At 46.3% G+C, this 27,396-nt stretch overlaps 1 protein-coding gene and 1 non-coding gene across 3 annotated transcripts in view; one reads left to right on the top strand and one right to left on the bottom strand.

Annotated features, from left to right (window-relative positions):
* Positions 1–222: 222 nt before the first annotated feature.
* MCHR1 (melanin concentrating hormone receptor 1) overlaps positions 223–27,396 on the bottom strand; it is a 31,291-nt gene continuing 4,117 nt past the window's right edge. The window contains exons 2-5 of one of the 2 annotated variants that reach the window (XM_070253679.1): positions 23,210–23,299; positions 5,325–5,389; positions 3,628–3,904; positions 223–2,364 (exon numbers count right to left, since the gene is read on the bottom strand). In XM_070253679.1, the coding sequence (XP_070109780.1) occupies positions 1,385–2,364; positions 3,628–3,901 (1,254 nt within the window). In that variant the 5' untranslated portion in view covers positions 3,902–3,904; positions 5,325–5,389; positions 23,210–23,299 and the 3' untranslated portion in view covers positions 223–1,384. Of the gene's footprint in view, positions 2,365–3,627; positions 3,905–5,324; positions 7,107–23,209; positions 23,300–27,396 lie in introns of those variants that run through there. The other variant, XM_003364301.5, reaches the window with a different exon arrangement.
* LOC111771157 (U6 spliceosomal RNA) lies at positions 17,594–17,700 on the top strand. The gene has a single exon (XR_002804824.1). It is a non-coding gene; the product is annotated as a U6 spliceosomal RNA (small nuclear RNA).

The following is a 27,396-nucleotide window of genomic DNA, read 5'->3' as shown; positions in this document are numbered from 1 at the left end:
AGCCCAGCAGCAGAATTGCAATTTAATGAATTCATAGTAATTCCATTTGTGTCACTGAATCCTCCCCGTGGGTTTAGACAAGCAGAGCCCCTGCTTCTTGCTTCCTAAAAGGCAGCCTGAACCAAGGTCGAGATTCTACAGACAGGGGAACCCTCCTTCCTTTTCTGCCACCCACCCCCACCCCTAAGCCCGAGCAATTATACAGGAGCATCCAGAGAGATGTGGGTGGAGATTGTCCTTTATTGGTTTTTATTTTGGAGAGTAAGGGCTAGAGCCAAAAGATGATGCCAACACAGCAGGCATCAGAATGACCCCTGCACATGCAGGACCCTGGTGGCTGCTCACTCTGGATCTGGTGATTGACAAATGTGACCCAGGAAAACAATGTCCCCTCAGCTGCAAAAGCTCCCTGGCCCCTCCCCATTTTTCTTAATTTCAAGACCCCCCCACCCACACCCACCTCAGGTAGCCTTGTCGTTCTCAGTAAGCAGATCTAGCAAAGGGGGCTTTTACTCCTGTGGCCTCAGCCCCACCCCCACCCCCCAAAATGAACATGCATCCCCTGGAGATAAAGGGAAATCAACACAGGATGCTGGAACACGGAAAGATGGCATTCTTCATTTTTCATGATCCTCCAGCTTGGGTGAAAGGCTGCCCTCCCTCAAACCAATGGGACACGGGAAAGAGCTGAGGCCATACCACCTTTCCCGTCTCCCCAGGGCCCTGTGTCGTATGGCCCCCCCACCCACACCCTGGCCCAGCCTGATTTCAAATAAACTCAGCCAGAAGCCTTCCATCTCTTCTCTTGGGAAAAAGACATTTGGAGGCCCAGCCCCATGGCCAAGTGGTTAAAGTTCCACGCTCTGCTTCAGCGGCCTGGGTTCTCAGGTTCAGATCCAGGTGTGGACCTGCTCCACTCATCAGCCAAGCTGTGGAGGCATCCCACATACAAAAAATACAGGAAGATTGGCACAGATATTAGCTCAGAGCGAATCTTCCTCAAGCAAAAAAAGAGGAGGATTGGCAACAGATGTTAGCTCAGGGCCAATCTTCCTCACCAAAAGAAAAAAGACATTTGGGAGCTAGCAGATGTAGGGCTCCACTGAACATTTAAACCAAAATTTTCTTCTTGCACAGTTTCTTTCAACCCAAAGGTCTCATCCTGCTCTCCCCAGGGGATTTTTGATGTGTGAAGCCTCCACACCTGGCTCTGAGCCTCCCCCAGCAATTGGTGGGCCCTGTGGAATGTTTCTAGTTGCATAAACCCCTCATCACCCAGACTCCCTGCATTCTCCCAGAGGAGTCTTGGGTTTTTCTCAGCATCTCTCCCCACGGTCTGCTGTGGTGTCCTGAGCTGGAGGTACCCAGGCTGGCAGGGGGAGTGTCAGGTGCCCTTGCTTTCTGTCCTCTCCTCATCAGCTGTCTGGGTGTTGCTGACGGCTCGAAGCTGCCCCTGGGCTGCGGGCTTCACCGACAGGACAAGGCGCTTGCGGAAGGTCTCACAGAGCACGATGTACACAAAGGGGTTGAGGCAGCTGTTGGCATAGCCCAAGCTGATGGCCGCGTTGTACAGGTAGACGAAGGTGAGCGTCGGGCGACTGATGGACAACTGGGTCAGCTGTAGCACATAGTAGGGCGCCCAGCACACAAAGAAGACCAGGCAGATGGCAATGGCTGTGCGGGTCACCCTCTTTGTCCGCAGCCGGATGCTGCGTTGAGAGGCAGGGGCCACTGAGGATGTCATGCGCTGCAGGATCCTCACATATGCGGCCGTGATGACCACGAAGGGCAGGGCAAAAGCCAGGAAAAACTGGTACAGGGTGAACCAGTAGAGGTCAGTGTCCGGGTTGGGCAGGCGGATACCGCAGCCCACTGTGCCCCCTGGGAAGGGGATAAGCCTGGCATAGAGCCACACGGGCGTGATGCTGATGAAGGAGAGTGCCCACAGGAGGCAGATCACCAGGGTGGCCACAGAGGGCTTCCGGAACTTGGTGGAGGAGATGGGGTGGACGGTGGCCAGGTAGCGGTCAATGGCCATGGCAGTCAGGATGTAGGTGCTGGTGAACTGACTGTTGGCATCCATGGCCGTGATGAGGGTGCACATGGTCTCTCCAAAGTGCCAGACGCCATTGCCCATGAGCTGGTGGATCATGAAGGGCATGCCCAGGAGAAAGAGGAGATCGACCACCGAGAGGTTGATGATGAAGATGTCAGGGACGTTGCTGCACCAGCGCAGCTTGGACTTCTTCACCACCGCGAAGATGACCGTGGAGTTCCCAACAATACCCAGGAGGCAGATGGTGCCGAAGACGGAAGGCATGATGATGTTGATGTAGGAGATACTCCCTGTGCGAGCAGGTGGCCCTGGGGACAGAGGAGCAAGCGTCAACTGTCTGACATGGACTCTGCTCTCTAAGGGCTGACATCCTACTGGCAGGCTCAGCCTCCAGTCATGCCCTTGCTCACCTCTTCACCCTCCCTCATTTCAGCTCAGGGCCCACCATTCATCTGGAACCCTCTTCTGCCATTCTCCCTCCCCACACTGCTGCTAATCCTGTTCCCTTGCCCTCCTCCACCAGTCCCTGGTTAATCGGACCAAATTCCCCTGCATCACCTGTTAGTTGAAGAACTCAGTCCTTTGCCTCTTGCATTTTCTCAGAAGGCACAGAGTCAAGAACCACATTCTCTGCTGTCTGCAGAGAATTATGGTGTGAGCCCCTGGGCTTTACCGGGAAACCTCACCAAAATAGCCAGAAGGACATGAAAGTGTCTGTGCGTGTGTGCGCGCGCGCGTGCACATCTATGTGGTTTCTCTTTTCCTATTTGCAGCCCTGATCATTTCATTTTAGAAATCGCTGGTTGGAAGCTGTGCACTGATTCCTGGGCATCTCTGTGGGCGCCTGCCTTGTGGAGGCTTTTGCCCATGGGCCCCACAGCCCCCCATCCTGGGTTCCTTGGTCAGTATCTCTGAGCCTGGGCTTTCCCCAGGAGTGAGCAGACTGAAGCTGTGTGTTGCAGCCCAGCCGCCTGAGAATTTCCTTCTCACAAACCTTTCTTCTTTTTCCTTCCTTCCCTTCTCCTTCAAAGATAGAATTCCAGGGCATCTTAGCTCTGGAAATGTCAGGAAGCTTCATTCACCAGGAAAGTTAATCCCCTCAGGGCTCTCTGAGTTACCCCTTCCGGCGGCCTTTTCCAGGGGGCAGTGAGGATGTTTCAGACCCCATTACGCGAGTTGGAGTAAAAAGCCAAGGGGATCCGTGAGTGAGCAAGCCTCCAGCTGTCTCCCCACACTCTATCCTCCAGCTTCTCTTGCTTGCTTTTCCAGCCTGGCATTTTTTCTGCAAAGCATTTTTAAAACTCATCCACAAGCTTTCCCCTGTCTCCCAGGCAGCTGGCCACCATCTCTTGCCAATTCTGAACGTGCCTTTGCCTTCTCGTCTGCTCCCGTCCCTTCTGCCCCTGCCTGCCCCGCCCCCTTCTCCCCTTCCCCTCCGGGCAAAGCAGACTGCAGATCTCTTCCCTAAGAACTGCAATAAAGTTTCCCAAGCAGTTTGGCTCAGAGGTGAAGCCTTCCCATTTCCCACCCCCATCGCAGAGGAGGGAGCACTCCCCTCCAACACCACTCACCGGCCGAGGTGAGGTTCTCCGGGCCATCCGAGGTGTTGCTGGCATTGGGGCTGGTGGGCAGCAGCGAGGCTTCCAGGTCCATCCTGCCGGCGCCGGTCGCCCGTTCCCAGGGCCACCCACGCAGGCTGCGGCAGCCTCCAGCGCCCGCCCGCCTTGTCCCAGAGCCTGAGCCCCGCAGTCCGAAAGGGGGTCTTCCTCGGCAGCCGGGCAGCCTCTGCTGCCTCCAAGCCCCACTGCGCTCCCTACTCCCTTCTTCCCCGGCTCCTACTGACATCACCTAGACACATTAACATTCGGAGGCAGATGCACATTAACCTCTTCAGTCCCGGATGCAGCTCCCACTTTTGACTGCCTGCAGAGCCCGGGGCCCTGAGGAAGCCTGGAGGGCCGGCTCAGGCACTCATCAGAGAGGGGCTTCCTCCCCCTGCCACTGGGGGCTGTGTCTTCTGTGCTCACAGGGAGAGCTGCTGGCTTCATGGCAGGCTCCAGGTCTCTGCAAAGGTGGATGGGCTGCCTCCCTTTGGAGGAGAGAACCAGCCTGGCCCGGCCCCTAGCCCCAGGTACTGGTGGCTGGGCCATGTGGCAGGGGCCGGGGTGACTGTTCACAGAGCTTGGGAATGGAAGCCTTGGACCACAGCATGCCTGCCCTCTAGGCGACCCTCAGCCCCTTCCCAGTGCCCCCATGGATTCCAACCATCCCGCTGGCTAGACTGCCAGTGTGCATCAGAGGAGTTCTTGGCTGGTGAGCTGTGCCTGACCAGCACTCAGAGGTGACTCAGGTCACTTCGTGCTGGTGATGGCCAGGATCTCAGGGACCAGAAGGGGACAAACTCCCTTTTCCATGGGATCAGCATAGAGCAGGCTTATAGAGGTTTTATTTTTCTAAATGCTCTGAAGTCTTTGAGGTGTTACCTGGGACTCCTTGAGACAAATATCAGAGCATAGGCCCCCAAAGATGGTCAACCAGGAAGCAGCCTCAGAGGGCAAAGCATCGGGTGAATTCTCAGCAGAGGTATGCTGCTGCCAGCCTCCAGTGCCCTTCACAACTGTGGGGGATCAGAATTGCCCACCCCCAAATATGTCTCTTTGGCATAAGGATTATTTTGGGCTGGTTACTTTTAAAAACTGCACACGCGGGAAAAGCTCTGAAAACCAAGTAGAAGTAGAAGTTACTCTTGTAAGAGACATGTACATTTGTAAGGGAAATCTCCATCTGTAAAGGTGTCTCCCTCTCTGTACCAGGAAGAAGGGGGATGACCTTATCTCCGGAAACTCTTATCAATGCGGAAGGCAAGGACTCGGGTCTGCATAACAACCCTACTCTTGTTTACTGGGCTTTTCTGGGAATCTCCCATACCTGACTCTCCCCACCCCCAACATCTTACTTTGTCTTTAGCTGAAGATAATATTTCAGCTGCAGCTCAGCCATTTTGTTGAGTTACTCAGTTTTCCTGGGTCTCTCCCATGTTACATGTTATAAAGCTTTGTTTGATTTTTTCCTGTTATTCTGTCTCATGTCAATTTAATTCATAGACCAGCCAGAAGGACCTAGAATGGGTAGAGGATCTTCCTCCCCAACAGTTTGGCAATGAGGGTAGGATAAAACTTCACTGGCTGCATGCTGCTTGCTCCTAGACTCCAGCAGCTGAGAGATCCTGGACCCCTGACAAGAGCTGGCAGTAGCTAAGAGTTCTTACCACGTCAGTCTCGCAGATCTCTGCCTGCAGGGTCCATTGGAAGCAAGAGTGGTGAGCTTTGTTTCCTTTTCAAAAATATAGGAGAAAATATTGGTGAAGCCAGCTTCTTGGACTCAGTGACTCTAGGATTTGGTTGAGTACTCATTGGTTAATTGATCCGTTTCCTCCCTGAGATAGTCGCTATTTTTTCTTGTCTCTGCCTTTTTTGTCATTTGTCATAAGACACAGGCATTTCTATAATCCTGTTGTCTGGGAATATGGGCATGAGGTGAAAGCTGTTGCTAAGGGCATCTTGGAAGCCAAAAAGGCCACAAATTTGGTGGGTGCAGGTTGAGCAGTTAAGAGCCATTAGGGTGCTCACCACCTCAAGGGGTCTCCAGTGAAAGAATGAGTTGGTCACAGGATGGGGTGGATGACACAGTTCCCCCCCCCCCAACTTCAAGAATGTCCATGCAATGACTAGGTACTCTGTAAAGCACACACAATCCCCAAACCCGCAGCACCTCCCTCCTAGGTATTATTCTGGCTCCAAGAGACCCAAGGCTTAGCTAAAACTCTTAATGTGCATATAAGATGAGGTTTTTTCTTTCATCTTGTTCTATGTCTTGGGAGCTTGGCTTTGTGATCTTTCTGGTCTCTGCCATCCAGAGGATGTACAAAGTGGCATGCATCTCAGCAGCCAGTCAAGTAGACTGGGGTTCTGGGACACATTCTCTTTGTCTGACTGTGTTAGCTCTCAGGGCAATTTGTCATAAGGGGTCCCAAATGCTTTCATTAGAGACCTTTGTCATCTCAACCTTCATTGCTTTTTCACCCTCCATGTGCAATGAAGGTCTTTGCTTTTCTTAGACTATTTTTGGGAGTGAACTTTCTGGATCTCTTTTGGGGACGCCTCTTGCATCCATGGTTAAACTTATTGATATGAGTTACTTTAAGATCCTACTCATCACTGTGGCCAGATGATGGATCATTTAAATTGGGAAAACTTTTACATTGGGGAAAAAAATTTATGAGAGCTCTCATCATAATTGTTTTGTTGGTACCTAGGAAAAGGCCAAATTGAAAAAGGAAATACAAAAAGAAAAAAACCCAAAAAAAAACCCTAATAGCTAGGCTTAAGTCCCTGACTAGGGCTTCAAGTGAATTGAGAAAATGTAAATGTATAAGTGTTGATAAGATTATAAAGGTTGGAATGTTTGAGCTAATTTTAGATAGAGAGGTTATATCAACATTGTCTGAGTATGTTTTTAAATGTCTGTCTGGGAATACTTCCCCTGTCCAAAATTATAAGACCAGGACCTATTTATAAAGTCCTAATGAAAGCTATGATGGAATTGAGATGAAATTTTGTAGAAAAATTAATGTATTTATGAGCTTTTATGTGACATGATTGCATCTCTTTTTGCCTTATTGTATTATAGATCGTATTGTGGGGATAGACATCGTGTCTCACTGGGGAAAGGAACGTTTCCCCTGCCTGATTGTAAGCCAGCATATAAATCCTCCCTCAGACAGTGTTAATTAAACTTACTAAAGGGAAGTGAGTGGGGTTACCTGAGCCCACACAGTATGAGATAAAAACTAGAGGCTAATATCAGGTGCTAATAAAAAAGGATAATAAAAGGACTTCCCCCATAAATGGGTCTAAGGTTTAACTGTACACTTAGAAAGAGGGCCTTTGTTAAATGCTTTGTGCACACTTCTTAAGGTGTGATACACTGTCCTGAAGTTTTAGAACATAAAAAAATTTTTTTAGCCACAACTAGAAAGACCCACAACTAGGATATACAACTATGTACCGGGGGGCTTTGGGGAGAAAAAGGAAAAAAATAAAGATATTTATTTTCTCCTCAAAGCCCCCTGGTACATAGTTGTATATTCTTCATTGTGGGTCCTTCTAGTTGTGGCATGTGGGACGCCGCCTCAGCACAGCTTGATGAGCAATACCATGTCCTCCCCCAAGATCCAAATTGGTGAAATCCTGGGCCACTGAAGTGGAGCATGAGACCTTAACCACTCGGCCACGGGGCTGGCCCCTAGAACATAAAAATTTTTTGATTAATCTCTTAAGTTAAAGATTTCCCTGATATAAAGAGATTAGAAACGGATAAGACAAATATGCCCCAGAAACTCCATCTTGAAGAAAACTTGACTGCTTTCTCTGTGTCTTTATGATGGAGATTTTCTGCTCCCATCTTCTCTAGGAGCTAAGAGTCATTCTTTGAAATGCAAATGTTTCTCGGAAACTAGTGAGTTTTATATTATACCTGATTCATAACAAAAATTTAACAGAAGCTATAAGGTCTCTGTCTGTGTCTGCTTGTGTGTTTATGTGTGTCCATATGTATGTCATATATGTGTAATATTTTACATCCAGATGGTATGACCAAAATTAAGAGCTCTGTTTAATTGGCCTAAATTAAGCACTTAACATAAATTATTTCTAAATGTAATAGAATCCAATCCAAATGTCTTTCAAGCTAACATGATATGAAATAACCTTTGGTAGATAAAAGCTTGTTTAAATTTGTTGGTTTGATTAAAATAGGCATGTCCTGAGAGTTATCAGCATTGGATACAATGCAGACATGCAGGCTGGGTTTACTAGTAAAATAAGCTCATGCTATCCCTGTTACAAATTTGTCAGCAAAATAGCTATGAATGATAGCTAATTATGTCTCATGAAGTTTTCGTGGGTAATCTAAACATAATTGTTGGAAACAAATAATTTAGGTGTAAATGAGATAAGAGTTTAAATTTTTAGCAATATTTATATTTTATGATGTGTATTTAATAACTTCCAAATCTCTTTGGTAGCTTGAAACTTTGAAGTTTTGCTCAATTAAATGATGAAACATTCATTGAATATCTACCTTATTTCTAAATAAGGTAAGATATTAGATGTTAATTACTAAATGTAAGTTTATCTACTTTTGGCTTCCTATTACAGAAAAACTAAAAGGTGTTTTAGGTCTATTGGTGAACATGTCTTGTGTTTTATTAAAAGATTGTACTATGAAGTGACATGTTTATAGAAATTATGAAAAGTGTTTATAAATTTTCCAAGCTACAGACAATTCATAATTGCTTACTTAGTTTTCGCTAAAAATTAAGATCTCTAAAGGTTAAAATTAAGGTTTCTAAGGGTTAAAAATTCTAGCACAACCAGAAGGACCTACAACTAGAATATACAACTATGTACTTGAGAAGAAGAAGAAAAAAGATTGGCAACAGATGTTAGCTCAGGTGCCAACCTTTAAAAAAAAACTTCTAATATGTGATTAAAGCTACTAAAAATTAATGAAAATATGTTTGTATTCGAGGAAAGTAAAATGTATGTTTTCAAATTTTTCCAACATTTTTATTTGAAATCATTGAGAACTGAAAATACCCTTGTTCCTGAAGCCCTGCAAACTAATGTAACTCAGATATGATAACTTGATATAAACTTTGTAAAGATCACCACGATAGCACACCTGTTGCTGTGTAAGCCCCTCAAAAGGATACCTGAACACCCAATGAATCATCAGAGACATTTCAAGCTGCAAAAGATGCTTCAATTCTGACAACTAAAAATCTTCTTGACTGGCTGTCTCCTGAGCTCAAAAACTGGTTTATAATTTGCTCCAACCATTATCTTTGTTTTTCTTTTTGTTTCTGTAGAAATACTTCTTGTTAACTACCTGACTGCTTGCTTCCACAAGATAGGGCTAACTTTGGGAGCCCACCTGTATCACTGCCTTCTAAAATGAACTTAACTGGACTGACCTATTATCAGGACTAAGAGATGTGTTCAATGAGCTGGAACAATCTATCAACTCAGCTTCTCAACTTTGAAAATTCTTAAAGTTTCAAAGGACCGTGAAACTTCTTAAGGTTTCAAAGGCAGGACTATGGGGGATCAGAATTGGCCACCCCAAAATGTGTCTCTTTGGCATAAGGCTTATTTGGGGCTGGTTACTTTTAAAAACTGGACACGTGGGAAAAGCTCTGAAAACCAAGTAGAAGTAGAAGTTGCCCTTTGTAAGAGACATATACATTTGTAAGGGAAATCTCCATCTGTAAAGGTGTCTCCCTCTCTGTACCAGGAAGAAGGGGAGATGACCTTATTTCTGGAAACTCTTATCAATGTGGAAGGCAAGGTCTTAAATCTGCATAATAACCTTATTCTTGTTTACTGGGCTTTTCTGGGAATCTCCCATACCTGACTCTCCCCACCCCCAACATCCTCCTTTGTCTTTAGCTGAAGATAATATTTAAACTGGCAGCTTGGCCATTTTGTTGAGTTACTCAGTTTTCCTGAGTCTCTCCCATGTCTACATGTTGTACACGTTTGTTTGATTTTCTCCTGTTATTCTGTCTCATGTCAATTCAATTCATAGACCAGCCAGAAGAACCTAGAGAGGGTAGAGGATTTGTCTTCCTCCCCTACACAGCCAAGAGCTGCCACCACACTCACTGCCAGACTCAGAAGCAGGGGTTCAAGTTCTACACAGTCTAATCCCTACACACTTCTTATTTATTTATTTGCTTGATCCAACAAATATTTATTGAGCACTTACTACTTGTCAAGCACTGTTCTAGGTTCTGTAGAAAAAAAAATAATAATAAAGTCCCTGAGCCCCTGTACTCCTGGAGATTACATTTAAATGGGGGGCACAGAAACAGAAAATATATCCCCCAAAAAAGCAATTTATGATACATGTGATCAGGGCTACAAAAAACTTATAGCAGTGTGAGGGGCCAGGGAACACCAGAGGAGGTGGAGGTTGCTATTTTACATAGGAAGTCCTCTGGGAAGTGTTTTCAGAAGAGTCCTGAAGGAAGTGAAGAAACATGCTTGGAAATATCTGGAGAAAGAGGATGTCAGGCAGTAGGAATAGCCAATGCAAAGGCCCTGAGGCAGGAGTGTGCTGGGTTCTTTGGAGAACTATAGTGGAGCAAAGAACCCTGGTAGTGGCTATAGTAGGGCAAAGAGGAGACTAGCAAGAGATGATGACAGAGAGGAAACAGCAGGAGGGGCAGATTCTGTCAGGCCTTGTCAGGATTTTAGCTTTTTCTTTAGGGGAAGTGGGAGTCACCAGAGGGTTTTCAGCTGAGGAGGGACATGATCAGATGTGTTTTATTTTATTTGTATGTGTGGGTGTGTGTGAGGAAGATTAGCCCTGAGCTAACATCTGTTGCCAATCTTCCTCCTTTTTGTTGAGGAAGATTGTCACAGAGCTAAAATCATTCCAATCTTCCTCTACTTTGGTGGGACGCCGCCACAGCGTGGTTTGACAAGCAGTGCTATGTCTGCGCCCAGGATCCAAACCTGCAAACCCCAGGCCACCGAAGCAGAACACTCAAATTTAACCACTATGCCACTGGGCCGGCCTCAGAAGTATTTTAAAAGGATCAATCTTCTGCTGGGTAGCAAGAGAAACAAATTGAAAGGTAGTTTAGCTTGGGTTTCCTTGACAGTAGAGCCTGAGACAAGGACTTACGTGCACATGGCTTTTCTGAGAGATGAGCCCAGGAGCGGACATGAGGGAGTGGGGACAATGAGATGGGAAAGGAGAACAAGCCAACGTAGGGTTCATTATCAACGTCGCTGCTGTGGACAACAGGAGCTTGAGTTTACCATCCTTGAAAAGTGCACAGTCTGTTTCTCAGAATCATTCACCTGAAGGATGGGAAGCAGGAACATTTATCCAGTTGCCCTGTCCTCCACTGGTTGAGAGTTGCCCCCAGGGTGTTGACTCTGCACTTCTGGGTACATAGGTAGAGCAGGCTCCTACAGCTCTGCGCTTCAAGGGGGCAGAAAGCAAAGAGACTTGCAGCTCACACTTGTGGCAAGAGGCTGTCAGCACAAGATGAATCTTGTGAGGGCTCTCACAGCATTGAAGTCCAGGGCAGAAAGCAAATGGACACGAGGTGTACACTTGAGGCAAGACACTATTGGCACAAGATCAGCTGAGCTCACACACAACTGTCTTCTGCAGCTGGAGCTGAAGTCAGAGGTGGCTGAGGGAAATGTGACATGGGTTACCAGAAGCATCTTATATAGAAGATTATTGAAATAATCTAACTGAAAAATGATGGTATCTTAGATTGAAGAGGTGGGGAGAAATGGTGGGTTTCTAGACACTATGTAGAGCCCAAAGGATTGGCTGAAGAATTGAATGAGAAATGTGTGAGAGATAGAGGCGTCGGGGATGACTCCCAGGTTTTCGGCTCAAGCAACTGGAAGAATGGAGTTGTCATTTCCTGAGATAGGAAAGTCTGTGGGAGGAGAAGATTTGGAGGAGAAAAGAAGAGTTCTGTTTTGGATATGTTACAGAGCGGAAATGTTGGGTAGTAGTTGGATGTGAGTCAGAAGTTCAAAGCAGAGGCCATGCCTGGAGATATGAAGTTAAACTGATGACACTGGATGAGCTCACCAAGGAAGTGAGATGAGTGGAGAGGAGTTGTGAGGACTTGGCCCTGGGGCATTACAAAGTTTACAGGTTGGGAAAATGAGCCTACGGCCCACTATTTCCTCCTCTTCCACCTAGGCTAGTCTTCCCACATCCATTCATCCATCTACCGATCCAACAAATCATTCTTGAGCCCTTGCTATGCACCAGGCACTGTGCTAGGCTCTGTGGGTACAGTGAAGAAAATCAGGGAAGGGTAGGTTTTAGCCCACTTGCCTTTGCCTGCTAGGTGGGGGTGGGGAGGGGTGAACACTGAGCCAGTCAATCCACAGTAGCAGCCATGTAGGCTGATTACTTGTTGTAGTAGGTGTCACCAAGGGAATTAATGGGGTAATGGGAGTGATTGGGGTCTTTAGTGACTGGGGGTCTTTAGAGAGGAGAGTTAAGGATGTCCTCTCTGAGGAGGCATTTAGGTGGAATCTTCAGCATCCATTCTGCTACAAATGATTAATTTAAACCAATCACAGCAACCTCATTCCCTTTGCCAGTGACTTTTTTGGATGGGCATGTCTACTGGATGCCCATGTGCACATCTTCAAACCCTCCTGGCCACACCTAGTTTATATTCCATCCATTGCTGCAATGACCCGCTCTGCACAGTCCCCAACCAAGTTCAGGTGCGGGTACAGGTGCAGGTATGACCTGACGGTGCTGTGTCTCAGGCCTGCACCATATGCCTTTCACCCTCTTCCTGGATCCTCTCTGTTGCTGCCACAACTTAGACTATGGGAACCCACAAAATACCCATGCATGAGCAACCTGGAAATGCAAGGAGAGTTAACACCCCTTAGAGTGAACCTTTGACCAATAGGGGTGGAAGCCATGGAAGGACGCTCTTCCCTTTTTCACCCAGGACTTATGGTCCTGAGACACATTTCATATGGCCTCTCAGTGGTCCCGTGGGATAGTGTAACTGCTCACATGTAGCGGCCACCAACTCAAAATCCTTACATGATGCTCTCTGCTTCTCTGCTTTGCTCCTCTCTCCTCAACCCTGATTCCTGGAATCACTTCCCAGTAAAATACTCCAACACATACTTTGTCTCTGGCTCTGTTTTCTGGGCTAAGGCAGCACATGACCCATTCTTACCAACAACAGTAAAGGGGTGGAGAATAGGTGTGGGCAGTGTTTGGCAAAGTTTTCCTTGTTCTTGCAAAGAGGATGCAGGAAGAGATGGTCTCCTTTGCCTCCTCTGAACTTTGCTGGGCCTGGGCGTGATAGCTGGAACACTTGCAGCCACTTCTAGTCCTTGCAGCAGTTGAAAGTATCCTCACTGATTGAACCAATCAGGGTGTCAGGAGGACACAGTACAAATGGGGAACTCAAGTAGGGGAATGGAAGAGCATTTAATAAAGGGCTTCTTTACCAAGGTTTGGGCATGGTTAAGGGGACTGGGAAGGGATGGTGCAGCTGTGCCCTGGAGTAGGAACAATGGGGAGCCAGGACAAGTCTTCAGCCTCAGGGCCAAAATGAAGGGAGCAGTTATGAGCAGGGGCTGTCTCAGAAGCTGTGGCCTTTGGTTAAGGATGCCACCAGCCAGCAACAACTTGGCAGGGAAGGAGCCAGAGGAAGAAATAATCTGGCCTCAAGCTTGTCTCGCCTTCTGACCTCTGCCTGTTGCTACTGTCCTTAAGGGTCAGCCTCCAGGGGCTCAGAGCGGGGTGGATAAGGGTGGAAAGTAGATTTGAAGGGGCAAATGGGAAATCAGTCCATCAACCCAGGGGGAGGCATTTGAGCTGAGACAAGGTATTTAACATACACCACTTTGTTATGAATCCTTGAAACAACTGCGTATTTAGTTATCCTCCTTTGACAGATGAGGAAGCAGAGAATCACAGGTTGGGTTTTCTGGGAGCAGACGCTGGGATGGAGCGAGGCGTGTAAAATGTTTATTGTGGGGTGACCACTGGGAAAGAGGAGGGAACTTGCATTGGGAAGTGGGGGGCCATAGATTGTGATGCAGACCTGACAAGGGCTTTACAGCCTAGTGGGAAGCTCCGGGCCCAGGTTGGGTGGGAATGGTGGGGCCCTTGTCCACCACCCTGCCCAAGTGGTGGCTAGGAGCCCCTCAGAGAAGAGTGTGAGTCCAACTGGAAAGCTGAGGCTGACCCTGAAGGGGCCAGGCACTGTCCACTGAACCACACTCCTTGAGCTGTGCAGCAAGTCTTTTCTTGAAGCAACATCTGAGCGACACAACGCCATGTCGGCTGTAGCTTTGTCCTTGGCATTGTGTGGTTGAACTAGGCTGGCAGCTCATGGTCCACTTTCTTCACCTACACAAAGGGCTAATGACACAGCTCAAAGATTTGGGCAAATGTGCAGAGACTTTAGATAAAAGAATGTTCCCGGCTTTGCAAAGAGCCATTTGGGGGACAGCGTGGCACATCCCCTGGCAGATGTCTCCAGCTCTGACTTTTCCTCTTCCTCCCTCCATGGTGCATGGTACAAGGAAGACAGTCCACAAAAGTTTGCCGCAAAGCCAGCTGCTGGGGTTCAGAGCTTTACAGAGGGTATCACCAAAGCCGGGACAAGGCCACACTGCCTGCAAACTCCTCCTGAGAACAGAACTTCTGACCTACTCTCCTCCAAGCCATCTGGCTCTTGACCTGTTGCTTAGCCCTGCCCAGCATCGTCCTGAGGAAGATCAAGGCTATGTACAGCAATAAACCCTTTTTCCTGCCATCTACATGCCCCCACTCACCAGGCCCAACCCAGGGCACCCCAAGGGTTTGGGGTACCTGTCTGACTCCGCCAGTGCTGATATCCACCTGCCCTGTACTTTTCAGGCTGCTGTCTGCATGCTGTGAAGGCTCCCTGGGCTCATTGCATCGGATTCCCACTTGCTACCCTCGCTCCTGCCTTGCCTCTTCCACTAGACTCTCTGCCAAATGGCAGGAGTATTCTTGTTAGGATGTGAATCTCATCACCCTACCCCACTGGTGAAAACACTTTGTGGCTCCCAATTGCTTTCAAAATAAAGTTAACCCCCTAACAGAAGGTAACAGACATGGCTTTTTTTTGGTTACCCCAAAGTTGATCCCCCAGAAAACCAAGGCCTTGAGAAATTCTTTGGGAAGGGAAGTGCCAGCACCTCTAAACAGCCCTTGGTGCAGCTGCTGGTGGGAGAAGCATCTTCCTTATTTCAGTGGGGATGCATAGACCCTGGGGCTGTAGAAACCAAGGAGCAGCCCTTAATTCTCAGAGGAAAGTGAGCATGGTCACTACAATAAGCAGGGCCAGTGGAGTTACCAGGATGTCTGACCTGCGGAGATTGATGTGGCTAATTGATCACAGAGTCTCTAAGACCAAAACATATGAGCAGCCCACTCACTAAGCTTCTATTTGATTTGTATATCTGAAAAAAGCTTCAGGTCTAGTAAACAGAGGTCCGACTTTAGCCACCATGATTGACAGCACAGTCCCTGACCCGATTCCCAAGCCCAAGTCAGTCACTGATTCAAACCCTTGGAAGAAGTGGAAGCTAGATGGATGCTCCCAAGAAAGGACACTGACTTAACATGACTGGGATGTGCTGTGACTCTGCCCCAGCCTTTCCCAGAGGACATGAGGCCGTCTACAGGGTAACTCTGCACAATGAAAAGATTAATACTCAGGCCTTTTGATGATAACTAGGCAATGGCTCCGAGCTAATATCAATTCCTGGGGACCCAGAACTCCACTGGGCTCTACTGCTCAGAGTGGGAATTAAGGTAGGTCAAGTAATAAATGGGGTTTGACTAGAATGACTTCACAATAGGCCCTGCAGATCTCCAGACCTATTTATTTCCCTAACGCTACAGCTATAATAGATATCCCCAGCAACTGGCAGAAGTACTGTATTGGCTCTTGGACTGGCAGAGTAAGGGATTTGATGATGAGAAAAGTCAAATGGAAATCCCTCCTTACCAAAGTGATAAGCCAAAAGCAATAGTGCACACCCTGGGGAAGTGAAGAGATTAATAAGATCATCGAGGCCCTTAAAGATGTAGGGCCAGTGATTTGATCACATGCCCACTTCACTCTCACTTCGGCCAGTAAAGGAGGCAGATGGGTCTTAGAGAAGGAGAGTGGATGACCATAAACTTAGTTATGTGGTGACTCTAATTGCAGCTGCTATTTCAGACATGGTACCATTGCTGGAGAAAATAAATAGTAGTCCCCGACACCTGGTATGCAGTTATTGATCTGGCAAATGCTTTTTTCTCTATTCCAAGAAGCAGAAAAGATCAGAAACCCTGCTTTCATTCATCAGGGTCATCAGTGCAGCTTTGCCCTTTGCCTCAGGACGTCATTACTTCTTTTGACAGGTCTCCAATTCGCAGACTTTGAAGGCTTTATCATTACACAAGACAGGATGCTATTCCACCATGTTGATGATGCCATGCTGCTAGGGCCTGGACAGCAGAAAGGATCAGGTGCCCTAGGTGTGATATAAATGCCTTGAAAACACAAAGACCTGACATCTCAGTCAATGTTTTGGGGTCCAATGCTCTGATCATGTCATTATTTTCCCTCCAAAGTAGAGAACAGTCTATCTGACATCCCCTATCACAAAAGAGGTGCCCCCAAAGATGCACAGTTGGAAAAGGGAGCAGCAGTTCCCCAAAGGAGAAGGGAGCAGAGTGGTCCTGGGATCATAAAACCAAGGGGAGCCCAGTCCACCCAGTTACCCCTGTTAGACCCAGCGTGCCTTGAGCACAAGGACTATGATTCTTATTCTAGTGTCAGGCAGAGCTGCCATGTCAGTCAGTGGGTTGTGAGTACACCCAGGGCCTCTGCTGCAGCCCGGTGCCCCCATTTAGACATTTGCATTGTACTCTGCACTTTTCCTTCATAGCAGGAAACATGTGATCACAACTGTAATCATACATTTATTTATTCGTGTAGTTAATTGTTTAATGTCTTTCTCTCACTAAATTATACGCTCCATTGAGGCAGAAACCATGTCTGTCCTACTCCTTGCTGTATCTCCTGTGCCTAGCACAATGCCAGGCACATGATAGGCATTCAATAAATGTTGGATGAATAAATCACTAATAGAGGAAAATATGTGAAAGCCCCTGGAACAGAGGTGGGCAGAGGGGAGGGGAGCATGAGCAGTATTGCTCCCTGACCCAGAGGCTCCACTCAGCCCCAGTGCTTCCCGGCTGGCCTGGCAGCAGCGGCTGCAATGCCTGTGACCAGCAGTGTGCATCCCTCAGCTGTGAGGCAACCCAGAGGCCACAGTCAGCCTCCTTTTTGTTGTGAGAAAGACCAGTGAGATTGCCTCCAGGGATGGGGATTCGACACAAGGATTCATGGAAATCCCAAGGAAGCATGAGAAAGCAGCTGAGGTAAAAACATTCACCTGAAATTCTGACAAATGCTACAGCTTGGTTGAACTTTGAAGGCATTGTACAAGTGAAAAAAGCCAGAGGCAAAAGGACAAATATTGTATGATTCCATTTATGTGAGGTCCCTAGAGTAGCCAAATTCATAGAGACAGAAAGTAGAATGGAGGTTTCCAGGGGTTAGGGGAAGGGGGCAATGGGAAGTTGCTGTTTAATGGATACAAAGTTTCAGTTTGGGAAGATGAAAAATTTCTGGAGATGGATGGTGGTGATGGGTGCACCAAAATGTGGATGTACTTAATGTCCCTGAACCGTGCACTTAAAAATGGTTAAAGTTAATTTTATGTTATGTATATTTTACCACAATTTAGAAATATGTTAAACAGTTTCTTTAAAAGGGTATCACACACAGTAATTCAGTTCAAGTGCTTTTTATAAGATTTCAAAAGCCTAATATAAATCATGTTCTTATAAATTGCAGTGCTTGCTTCAGCAGCACATATACTAAAATTGGAACAATACAGAGAAGATTAGCATGGCCCCTGCACAAGGATGACACACAAATTCGTGAAGCGTTCCATATTTTTAAGTGACGTATGAGGTTCAGGTGTTTCCAATTATGTCCCTCCTATGAGCTGAGGTTTTCTAAATCCAAAACATGTTTCAGCTGAAATCGTTTTCCTTATATTTGAAGACTGTGTTGTTTCAGGAGAATTTCATCTACCTATCTCTGACTCACTGACACTTCATCAATAACGTAATACATCTCGTCTGAGCTCTTCTACACGATCATTCCCTCTCTGGGTGGTTGAAAATAGGTACATTTAAGTATTGATTACTTTGGCGAAGCACACACTTAGAAGGTGTATAACCTTTTGCCCTTGCAAGAAAAAGAGAAATAAATGCTCAGTGCCAGGGGGGAAAAAAGTAAAAGATAAATTGCAGCTCCATTGTATGTTCAGTTAAATATCTTTTCTTAATATAACACAAAAAAGCTAAAAACAACACCACCTTTCTGGGTCCCAGGGATTCCAAGACATCAGGCCACATGGAGACCTGGGGCAGCATTCCAATATCTTTGGGAGAACAGATTGGGTAGGTCACCTGTATTCTTGGTGGGCACCCAGCCCTTGTGCCATCCAAAACAGAATCTGATTTTTTTGTCTCTATCAAGTATTAGGAGTCCATATTGGACACCAAGTCACCTTAAACCATAGATGCTGGCCTGAGGTGCCTGTGACCAGAAGAGAAAAGCTGGCTTTACCTGCCAGAAATCATAAGAGTTGTACAAACTGTGTATAGAAAGAAGAGATCAAGGCCTGCTTTCCTGAAAAAGAAACTGTGTGATATTTGACATGAGTGCCAAGACAATTCTGTGAGGGAAAGAATAGCCTTTTCAACAAAGGATGCCAGGACAAATAGATATCCACATGCGAAAAAAGAAAATCGGACCCCTGCCTTACACCATATACAAAAATTAACTCAAAATGGATCAGAGACCTAGATGAAAGAAGTAAAACTATAGAACTCTTAGAAGAAAATATAGGGGTAAATCTTCCTGATGTCGGATTAGACAAAGCGTTCTTCAGTATGACGTCAAAAGCACAAGCAACAGAAGAAAAAAATAGATAATTAACTTCATCAAAATTTAAAACTTTTGTATTTCAAAGGACACTATCAAGAAAGTGAAAAGACAACCCACAGAATGGTAGACAATCTTTGCAAATCATATATCTGATAAGGGACTTGTATCTAGAATATATTAAAAAACTCTTGCAATGAGTTTTAATATCAAAAGTAATATGAACAGACATTTCTCCAAAGAAGGTATACAGATGGCCAATAGGCACATGAAAAGATGCTCATCATCGCTGATCATCAAGGAAATGCAAATCAAAACTACACTAAGATATCACCTTATACCCATTAGAATGACAAAAATATCTAAATCTAATAGTAACAAATGTTGGAGAGGTTGTGGAGAGAATGGAACCCTCATACACTGCTGGTGGGAATGCAAACTGGTGCAGCCACCATGGAAAACAGTATGGAGAGTCCTCAAAAAATTAAAAATAGAACTACCATACGATCCAGCCATTCCACGACTGGGTATCTATCCAAAGAGCTTGAAGTCAGCAATTCCAAAAGTCCTATGCACCCCAATGTTCATTGTAGCATTATTTACAATAGCCAAGACGTGGAAGCAACCTAAGTACCCATCAACAGATGAATAGATAAAGAAGTTGTGGTATATATATACAATGGAATACTACTCAGCTGCAAAACAGAACAAAATCATCCCATTTGCAACAACATGGATGGACCTTGAGGGAATTATGTTAAGTGAAATAAGCTAGTTAGAGAAGGATAATCTCTGTATGGCTCCACTCATATGAGGAATTTGAAAATGTGGACAAAGAGAACAGATTAGTGGCTACCCGGGGAAAGGTGGGGTGGGGGATGGGCACAAAGGGTGAAGTGGTGCACCTACAACACGAATGACAAACATTAATGTACAACTGAGATCACACAAGATCGTAACCTATCATTAACTCAACAAAAAAAATGTAGCATATCCATTCAGTAGAATATTATTCAGCTATAAAAAAGAATGAAGTGCTGATGCACACTACATCATAGATGAACCTTGAAATCATTATGCTAAGTGAAAGAACCCCACCACAAAGACCACATATCTTATGATTCTTATATGAAATGCCCAGAATTGGCAGATCTATAGCAATACAAAATAGATTAGTGATTGCATAGGGCTAGGAGCTAGATGGGGATGGGGGAAAGGGCATGACTGCTAATGAGTAAGAGTCTTTTTATGGGGTGATGAAAATATTCTAAAATTTATTGTGGTGATAGTTGTACCACTCTGTGAGTAGACTAAAAACCATTGAATTATACACTCTAAAAGCATGTATTTTATAGTATATAAATTATATCTCAATAAATCTGTCTTTAAAAGGAGGGTGGCCTGTGGACATAAGAAGCACCGAGAAATGCAGTCTTGAGTACTCATGGCAAATGTCTACTCTTTATCTCCTTTTTGCCTTGCCTCCTGGGAACCTCATCCACCTACGTCTTGCCAACCATTTGGAGGATATTGGGGCTGCCCACTGGGAACCGCCTTGAACACGCTTTGTGAAAGGGACTTCCTGGGAACGCCTCCGACATCTGAACTGCAGCATGAAGTTGGGTTTCGGCTGATTCTGCTGATGACGTTGGAGTCAGTCCCTCAGATGAGTTTACATCTTGGCGCTGCTGCTGACTTGCTGTGTCATCCAGTAAGTCCCTGACCTGCTGGGTGCCAAATGGTAACTGGAGTAAACCAAGCCTGCCTCAGGATTCTCCTTGTTGCGGGTTTTTTTTTTTTAATTTTTAATTTTTTAAGGTAAATTATAGTAACTAACAGCTGTATGGCCTTTTTTACATACATGCCTTACCTTATCTGACTCCATGGAACGGAAACGATCCCCAGTGACAGATGTGGATACAGAGGCTCAGAGAGTTGGGTGACTCTCCCAGTGCCACGTAGCTGGCACAGTGGAGCTGGGCCCCAAGCCTAGGCCTTCTGCTTTTCTGACTTCAAATTCTGCACTCAATCCTCTGCAAGGGACTCCAGTGGTTGACTCTTTCTGCTTCCAAAATGCCGATGTTGAGAAAACTTAATTTTCATTTGGTCTCAACCCCTGTGTTCTCAGGCGTCAGAGACAGCCCATCTCTGGGTGTCCCCCTTTGGCCTTTTGCCCACTGGCGGCCTCTTCCCCACCTCAGTTCTGCAGTATTTGGGTCCTGATTTCACCCAACTGAACAGGGCTGGGCTGGCTTGTCCTGTGACATTGGTAAATGTAAAAGGACTGAGGTGGGGACAGAATGAGAATCCAGTTCTTTTTAGAAGAACTTTGATACACAGTTTCTTATGGCACAGAGGACCCTTTAGGATCTGGCCTCTGGCCACCTGTCAGGCCTCTCCTCCCACCTCCCATTTCCACCCTATGCCCAGGGTCAGGCTTCAAGATCTTAGCATGTCCTGAAAGTGCTGCACGCTCCTACAACTTTTGCACATGTTGACTCCTCAGATCTTTCTTTGCTTGGCTGCTGCCTAAGCTGTGCTTCAAGACGCCCCAGAATGGCCTTCTCCTCCAGGAAGCTTCCCCTGCCCTCCCTTCTGCTCCCTACCCCACCCTCCACCAAACAGCCCGCATGGCACATACTGCAGCGGATGTTCTTGGTGGCCTCCCAGGCGACTTTACCAGGATGGTGCACCCATGCTCCAGCTGCTCTGAGTGTTGGCTCCAAGGACCCATGGCTACCCCAGCTGTCCCCTTGTGTGGAGAATTGCCCTTGGCTGACTGGAGCCTCCTGGCCAGGGAAGTTACCACCCTCCACAAGCCTTAAGGCAAAGCCCGAACCAGAAGTAGAAAAGGCCTGTCCCTTTGCCTTAAGGGGAACCATTCCAAGGTGCAGCTGTGTCCAGAACCACCCCCACCCCCAGCCCTCTGGACCTGGCCAGGGCTACACTGACCTGAGACCTCCTGCAATTTCATTCCTCCCTCAGGGGTACTTTCCCTCAATAACCCCCAGCACCCACATCCGTGCCATCACATGCCATTGTAATTAACAATTTTCTTATTCACTCCCAGACTAGACTCTGCTTCCTGAAGGCAGGGATGACGTCCTATTTATTTTTGTGTCCAGACCTCCTAGTTGGGGATCTGGCAGAGCAGGTACTCCGAGTTGAATTCTGTCCAGCTTCTGAGCGGTTGTAAGAAGCACTCCAGGAGATTCTGCACCGTCCCTGCCGCCTTGCCTTCCAGTCTCTATCTCCTCTGAGATCCCCTCCTGACCATGCCTCCCTCCTGTTCTTCCCCTACCCCGCAATGGCAGAGATACATTCCCCTTGTCCTGCATCTTGCAATTTAGATTTGAAGGAAAGAGACCGGCAGAGCAGGAGGAGAGCCTGAAAGACACGGCCACAGGCAGACTCTCTGGCAGAGCAGGTTCGGGGTTGAGGGCTGTGGCAGCTGTGAGCAAACCCTGGGACTGGGCAGCAGAGGCAGTCTGCAGAAAGCGCCCACAGCCTTGGTGGGCAGCCTTTTGCAATCGCTGCTCTTGACGTTTCCCTCACTCTTTCTTTTGGTACATCTTAACTTTATAAATGCTCTAGGAACTGCGGTGTTCTCATTCTTTTTCATCCATTCCCACCCACGCACGGCACCAACCCACGTCACCAGAGGAATATCTTGCTTCAAAGACTTATTAACTTTCCAAGCAGCATCCAGCTCACGTAGGAGCTGAGTCAGTGCCATCTCAGCCGGCCCAGGAGGTGTGCAAGGCTGACTCAGACGAGCTGGTGGGTCTTAGCAGAGGCCTTCTCCTGCTGTGCAAAGCTGTCAGAGAAGCAGAGATCAAATCTACCCCTGGGAGTGGCTCACCCTGGGCCAGACTCTGGGCTAATGATCCCAGAGCTAATCTTCCCTAATTCCCCACATCCAACCTATAAGTCTCATCTTCTGTTTTTGCTGCCCCATATCTATTCTCCTAGCTTCCCTCTGGAGACCCAGCAGCCCCTGGACTCCCAGTAAGGTAATACAGCGCCAGTGCATAGTAACTGACCTGGTAACTATGCTGATTGGTCCAGGGCTGGGCATGTGACCCGTTAGAGCCAATGAGAGGCACTGAGACTCAAGTTAAAAATTCTGGGACAAGGGGCCTGCCGGTGGCCAGCAGTTAAGTTCCCACGTTCTGCTTCAGTGGCCTGGGGTTCTTCGGTTGGATCCCAGGTGCGGACATGGCACCGCTTGGCACGCCATGCTGTGGTAGGCGTCCCACATATAAAGTGGAGGAAGATGGGCATGGATGTTAGCTCAGGGCTAATCTTCCACAAAAAAAAAAAAAATTCTGGGACAAGACACTCATTCCTCTTCTCTGGATGTGAAACCCAAGAAGACACGGGCGTTAGAGATGCTAGCTCCAAGTTGCTACCATATGAAATCTGAGACTGAAGTCATCCCTATAAAAGAAAGAGTGAGAAATGGCCAGAAACTGAATTCTGATTATATCCTGGAGTCCTGAATCCAGCCTTACCTGAAGCTGGAATAATACAAGAACTTTTGGACTTCTGTGACTCAATGTATCCCTTTTGCTCAAGTCAGTCTGGGTTGAGCTTTCTGTCACCTGCAATTGAAAGAATTCTAATCAACACCAGTAGTTACTACTATATTTAATTCTAAGACATACATTTTTCCACATTTTAACATCTCTGATATTAGGAGTGTATATTACAGCCAATGGCAACGCCCCGATGGAGCCATCATTGTTTGCAAATTTGAGATATTGAGCACAGCTGCTTATATTGTCTTCAGCTGTGTTAGATACTCTGCTGGTACTGCCAAGTCCTGAATTTAGTGCTATCTAAAATGTCTTCAGAAAAATCCTACTGTGATTTAGCATTCGGATAAGAAGTGATTACGTAGAGAGAAAGGCAGGGCTACGGGAGCAACAGGGAGTGAAATCGGTGTTAGTGAAACAGAGTTTTCTCTTTGAAGGACTGACAGTTTTCTTCTTATAAAGCAACAGCAAGTGCTTTGCAGAACCTAAGATAGAAAGATAAACCAGGAGCAGAAGTTGTGTTACATTTTGTTCCTAAGCTATGGGTATAAAGATTGACTCTCATTCGCCAAGCAAGGCAACAGAAGGCAGGAGTAATTGCAAATCTCACAGAAGATGAGAGGAATTTTGAAGCAACGAGAGTTGCTGTGATTGGTTAATGGCTCATCCAGGACCGCTGTTAAGATGTTTTTTTTTGTGGGGCCGACCTGGTGGTACAGCGGTTAAGTGCTCAGGTTCCGCTTTGGCTGTCTGGGGTTCGCCGGTTCGGATCCTGGGTGCAGACATGGTGCCACTTGGCTAAGCCATGCTGTGGTAGGCGTCCCACATATAAAGTAGAGGAAGATGGGCATGGATGTTAGCTCAGGGCCAGTCTTCCTCAGCAAAAAGAGGAGGACTGGCAGTAGTTAGCTCAGGGCTAATCTTCTAAAAAAAAAAAAAAGACGTTTCGTCGTAACACAGTTGCTGGTGTGTTTTCTTTCTCTTTCTCAATGGTGCATCTTACAGCCAGTGGAACACATTATCACCCCCATGTTGCAAAAGGGCTGTTAAAGTCACCTGCTCAAGGTCACGGCTTCATTAAGTCAGATTTAGGCCACAGCTTTCAGTTCTTTATTGTAATTCCCTGTGATTACCCTAACCCTTCCAGAAAGCACGCAACACACCATGGGATCAGGAAACAGAAACACGGGGTGAGAAAGGGAAGCGAGAACCTCTGGCCTGGAGCCTTTTGGAAGGAGGCAACACGCTTTGAGGGGCCTGGAGTCCAGGTCTTACCCACACCAGGGTGCAGTGTGGCCCCCAACAGAGCTGGGAGTGACGGACACGCAAAGACAGTGAAGACTCGGGAGCGACCCGGGAGAGAACTTCCATTTTCTCACTGGGCCAGAGAGAGCCAAGCCCACAGTGGGGCAGAGGCAGCAGGTTAGTCACAATAGGTATGTGTAGCCCTCATTTATGACAAGATTGAAACTCAGGGACACTCAGTAAATTACCAAAGGTCACCTGGCCAGCAGGGCACAGCCAGGCTTTGAAGCCATGCCCGTCTTTCTGCCAAGCTGCCCAGCCCCTCTTTGCTGTGAGTTTTCTGTGAAGTCTCTGTTCTTTACTGCTATCACGAGGCCCAGTTTGTTCACCTGGAGGGAGCTGCCACCATGAATGTAATATAATCATTTTGCTTGACTCTAATAAGTGTTTTTACTGCCGCTGTTTTGTTCCACGCTCTAGTTTTCTAAGATTTGGGAGCAGTGGGGCCTTGAGTATCACTGTCCATTCAGGCAAGAAAAAGTAATCACTTCAGAATGAGTTGGTAGGACAGCAGCACACACAGGCATGTAAAAAATTACTTCAGCACAAAGTTCTCGTCAGGTAGAGCTTTGGCAGGGAGAGAAACCAGTATTACCTGTTCCACAAACTCAGAGCACAAATAGAGTGCCAGCTAATTCCTGAAGTCCTTACCTCCCCCCACTGCCCCTCTGTGATTGGCCCCCAGACGCTGAGGGCTTCAAGCACAGTGCCATCCAAGACATGAATGATGTCATGAAGACTGAGCCCCTCTCTCTTCTCCATCTTTTGGTCCTGCTTATCATTATTGGGCTCATTCCGAAGTCTTCTCTTGCCATCTGACAGCAAGACGGCCACCGGCAGCTCCAAGCTTACACTGTCTTTATAGCTTATGAAATTAGAGGAGAAGAGAGAGCATCTTTTCCTAATGACTATGGTAAAAGTCCCAGGGAGCACTCTGATTAGTCTCGTTTGTGTACGTCCCTATCCCAAGGGTTTGAAGTACTTTGGTCAGAATGTGATTTTGTGGCCTTCTTGGGGTATGGGGAGCGCTCAAACCCACTGAAATCACATGGACTGAGAAGGATTTCTGAGAAATAAGTGTGAGTTATTCCCCAGAAGTTTTACTGAGCTGACAAAATACATCCACTTGACCTTATGTGTGTCATCTCCTGGCAACATGGACACCATTGACCAATCTGTTTCAGCTTGACTGCTTCTGGCTTCAAATAACAACAGAAAATTCAAATGAGCTTAAACAGTGAGGAAATGTATTATGCCACACAACTGAAAACCCAGCAATGGCTCAGTCTCCAGGAGTGGTACAACCAACTGCTCAATAATTCCATAGAGGTGCCTGGTTTTTTCCGTCTCTTCCCACTGCCTTTCTCAGTGTCACCTTCATTTTAAGTCTGGTTTTCCTCCTGGTTACAAGATGGCTGCAGCAGATCTGGATATTACATCCAAATAACATCTTCAGTCTCTTTTTTAGACACAAGAAAACCTTTTCCAAATACCCCCCAGTGGAGATCTGTCGTGTCTCATTGGCCAGGATTGGGTAACTCCCCCATTCCTACACCAGTAACTGTCAGGAGACCCGGGACATTACTGTGACTGGCTTAGAACAAACATTTCAGGGGGGAAATGGAAGACTAGGAGTCAACCAGGAAGGCCACCTTACCCTCCTCCACGGAGGGAGAACCTGAAGATTAAGAGATTTAAGCATCAATAACCTAAAATGTGAGGGGAGGAGAAGTAAAAGTATAAAATTTCTGCATGCTATCAAAGTTAAGTTATCAGCTTAAAATAGGACGCTGTAAGATTGGTCTTATATTTTATGTAAGCCTCGTGGTAACCACAAAGGAAAATTCTGTAGTAGATACATAAAAAATTATGATAAAGGAGTCAAAGCACACCACCACAAAAATGATCAAATCACAAAGGAAGTCAGCAAGTGAGGAAGCAAGGAACAAGAGATCTACAAAAGAGAAACAATTAACAAAATGGCAACAGTAGGTCCTTACCTATCAATAACTACTTTGAATGTAAATGGAGTAAATTCTCCAGTCAAAAAACATGGAATGGCTCAGTGGGGAAAAAAGCAAGATCCAATGACATGCTGCCTGTAAGAGACTCACTTTAGCTTTAAAGACTCATGTAGGGTGAGACTGAAGAGATGGAAAAAGGTATTCCAAGCAGATGGCAATCAAAAGAAAGCAGGAGTAGCTATTCTTATATCAGACAAAATAGACTTTAAGCTAAAAATGGTCACAAGAGACAAAGGTCATTATATAGTGATAAACAGGTCAATTCGTCAAGAAGATATAACAATGGTAAATATTTATGCACCTAACGTTGGAGCACCTAAATGTATAAAGAATAACTGACAGAACTAAAAGGAAAAATAATCAGCAATATTATAACAGTTAGGGATCTTAGTTCCCTACTCTCAACAATGGATAGATCATCCAGATAGAGAATCAATAAGGAAACAGTGGATTTGAACAACACTATAGACCATGGAGGTTCCTCAAAAAATTAGAAATAGAACTACTGTATGATCCAGCAATCCCATTTCTGGGTACATATCTGAAGGAAATGAAATCACTATCTTTTTTTTTTTCTTTTTTTGTAAGTCAGGCACACTAGAGTTGCCTGCCCTATCAGGACAGGAACAGTCCATTCTTTCTTTCTTTTTTTTTTTTTTTGTGAGGAAGACTGGTCCTGAGCTAACATCTATTGCCAATCTTCCTCTTTGTTTCTCCCCAAAGTCTGCCCATACATAGTTGTATATCCCAGTTGTAGGTTCTTCTATGTGGGATGCCACCTCAGCATGGCTTGACGAGCGGTGCTAGGTCTGTGCCTGGGATCCAAACCAGCGG

Source organism: Equus caballus, chromosome 28 (assembly GCF_041296265.1).
Source record: "Equus caballus isolate H_3958 breed thoroughbred chromosome 28, TB-T2T, whole genome shotgun sequence".
Taxonomy (NCBI): Eukaryota; Metazoa; Chordata; class Mammalia; order Perissodactyla; family Equidae; genus Equus; species Equus caballus.
This window is presented reverse-complemented; position numbering and strand designations above follow the sequence as displayed.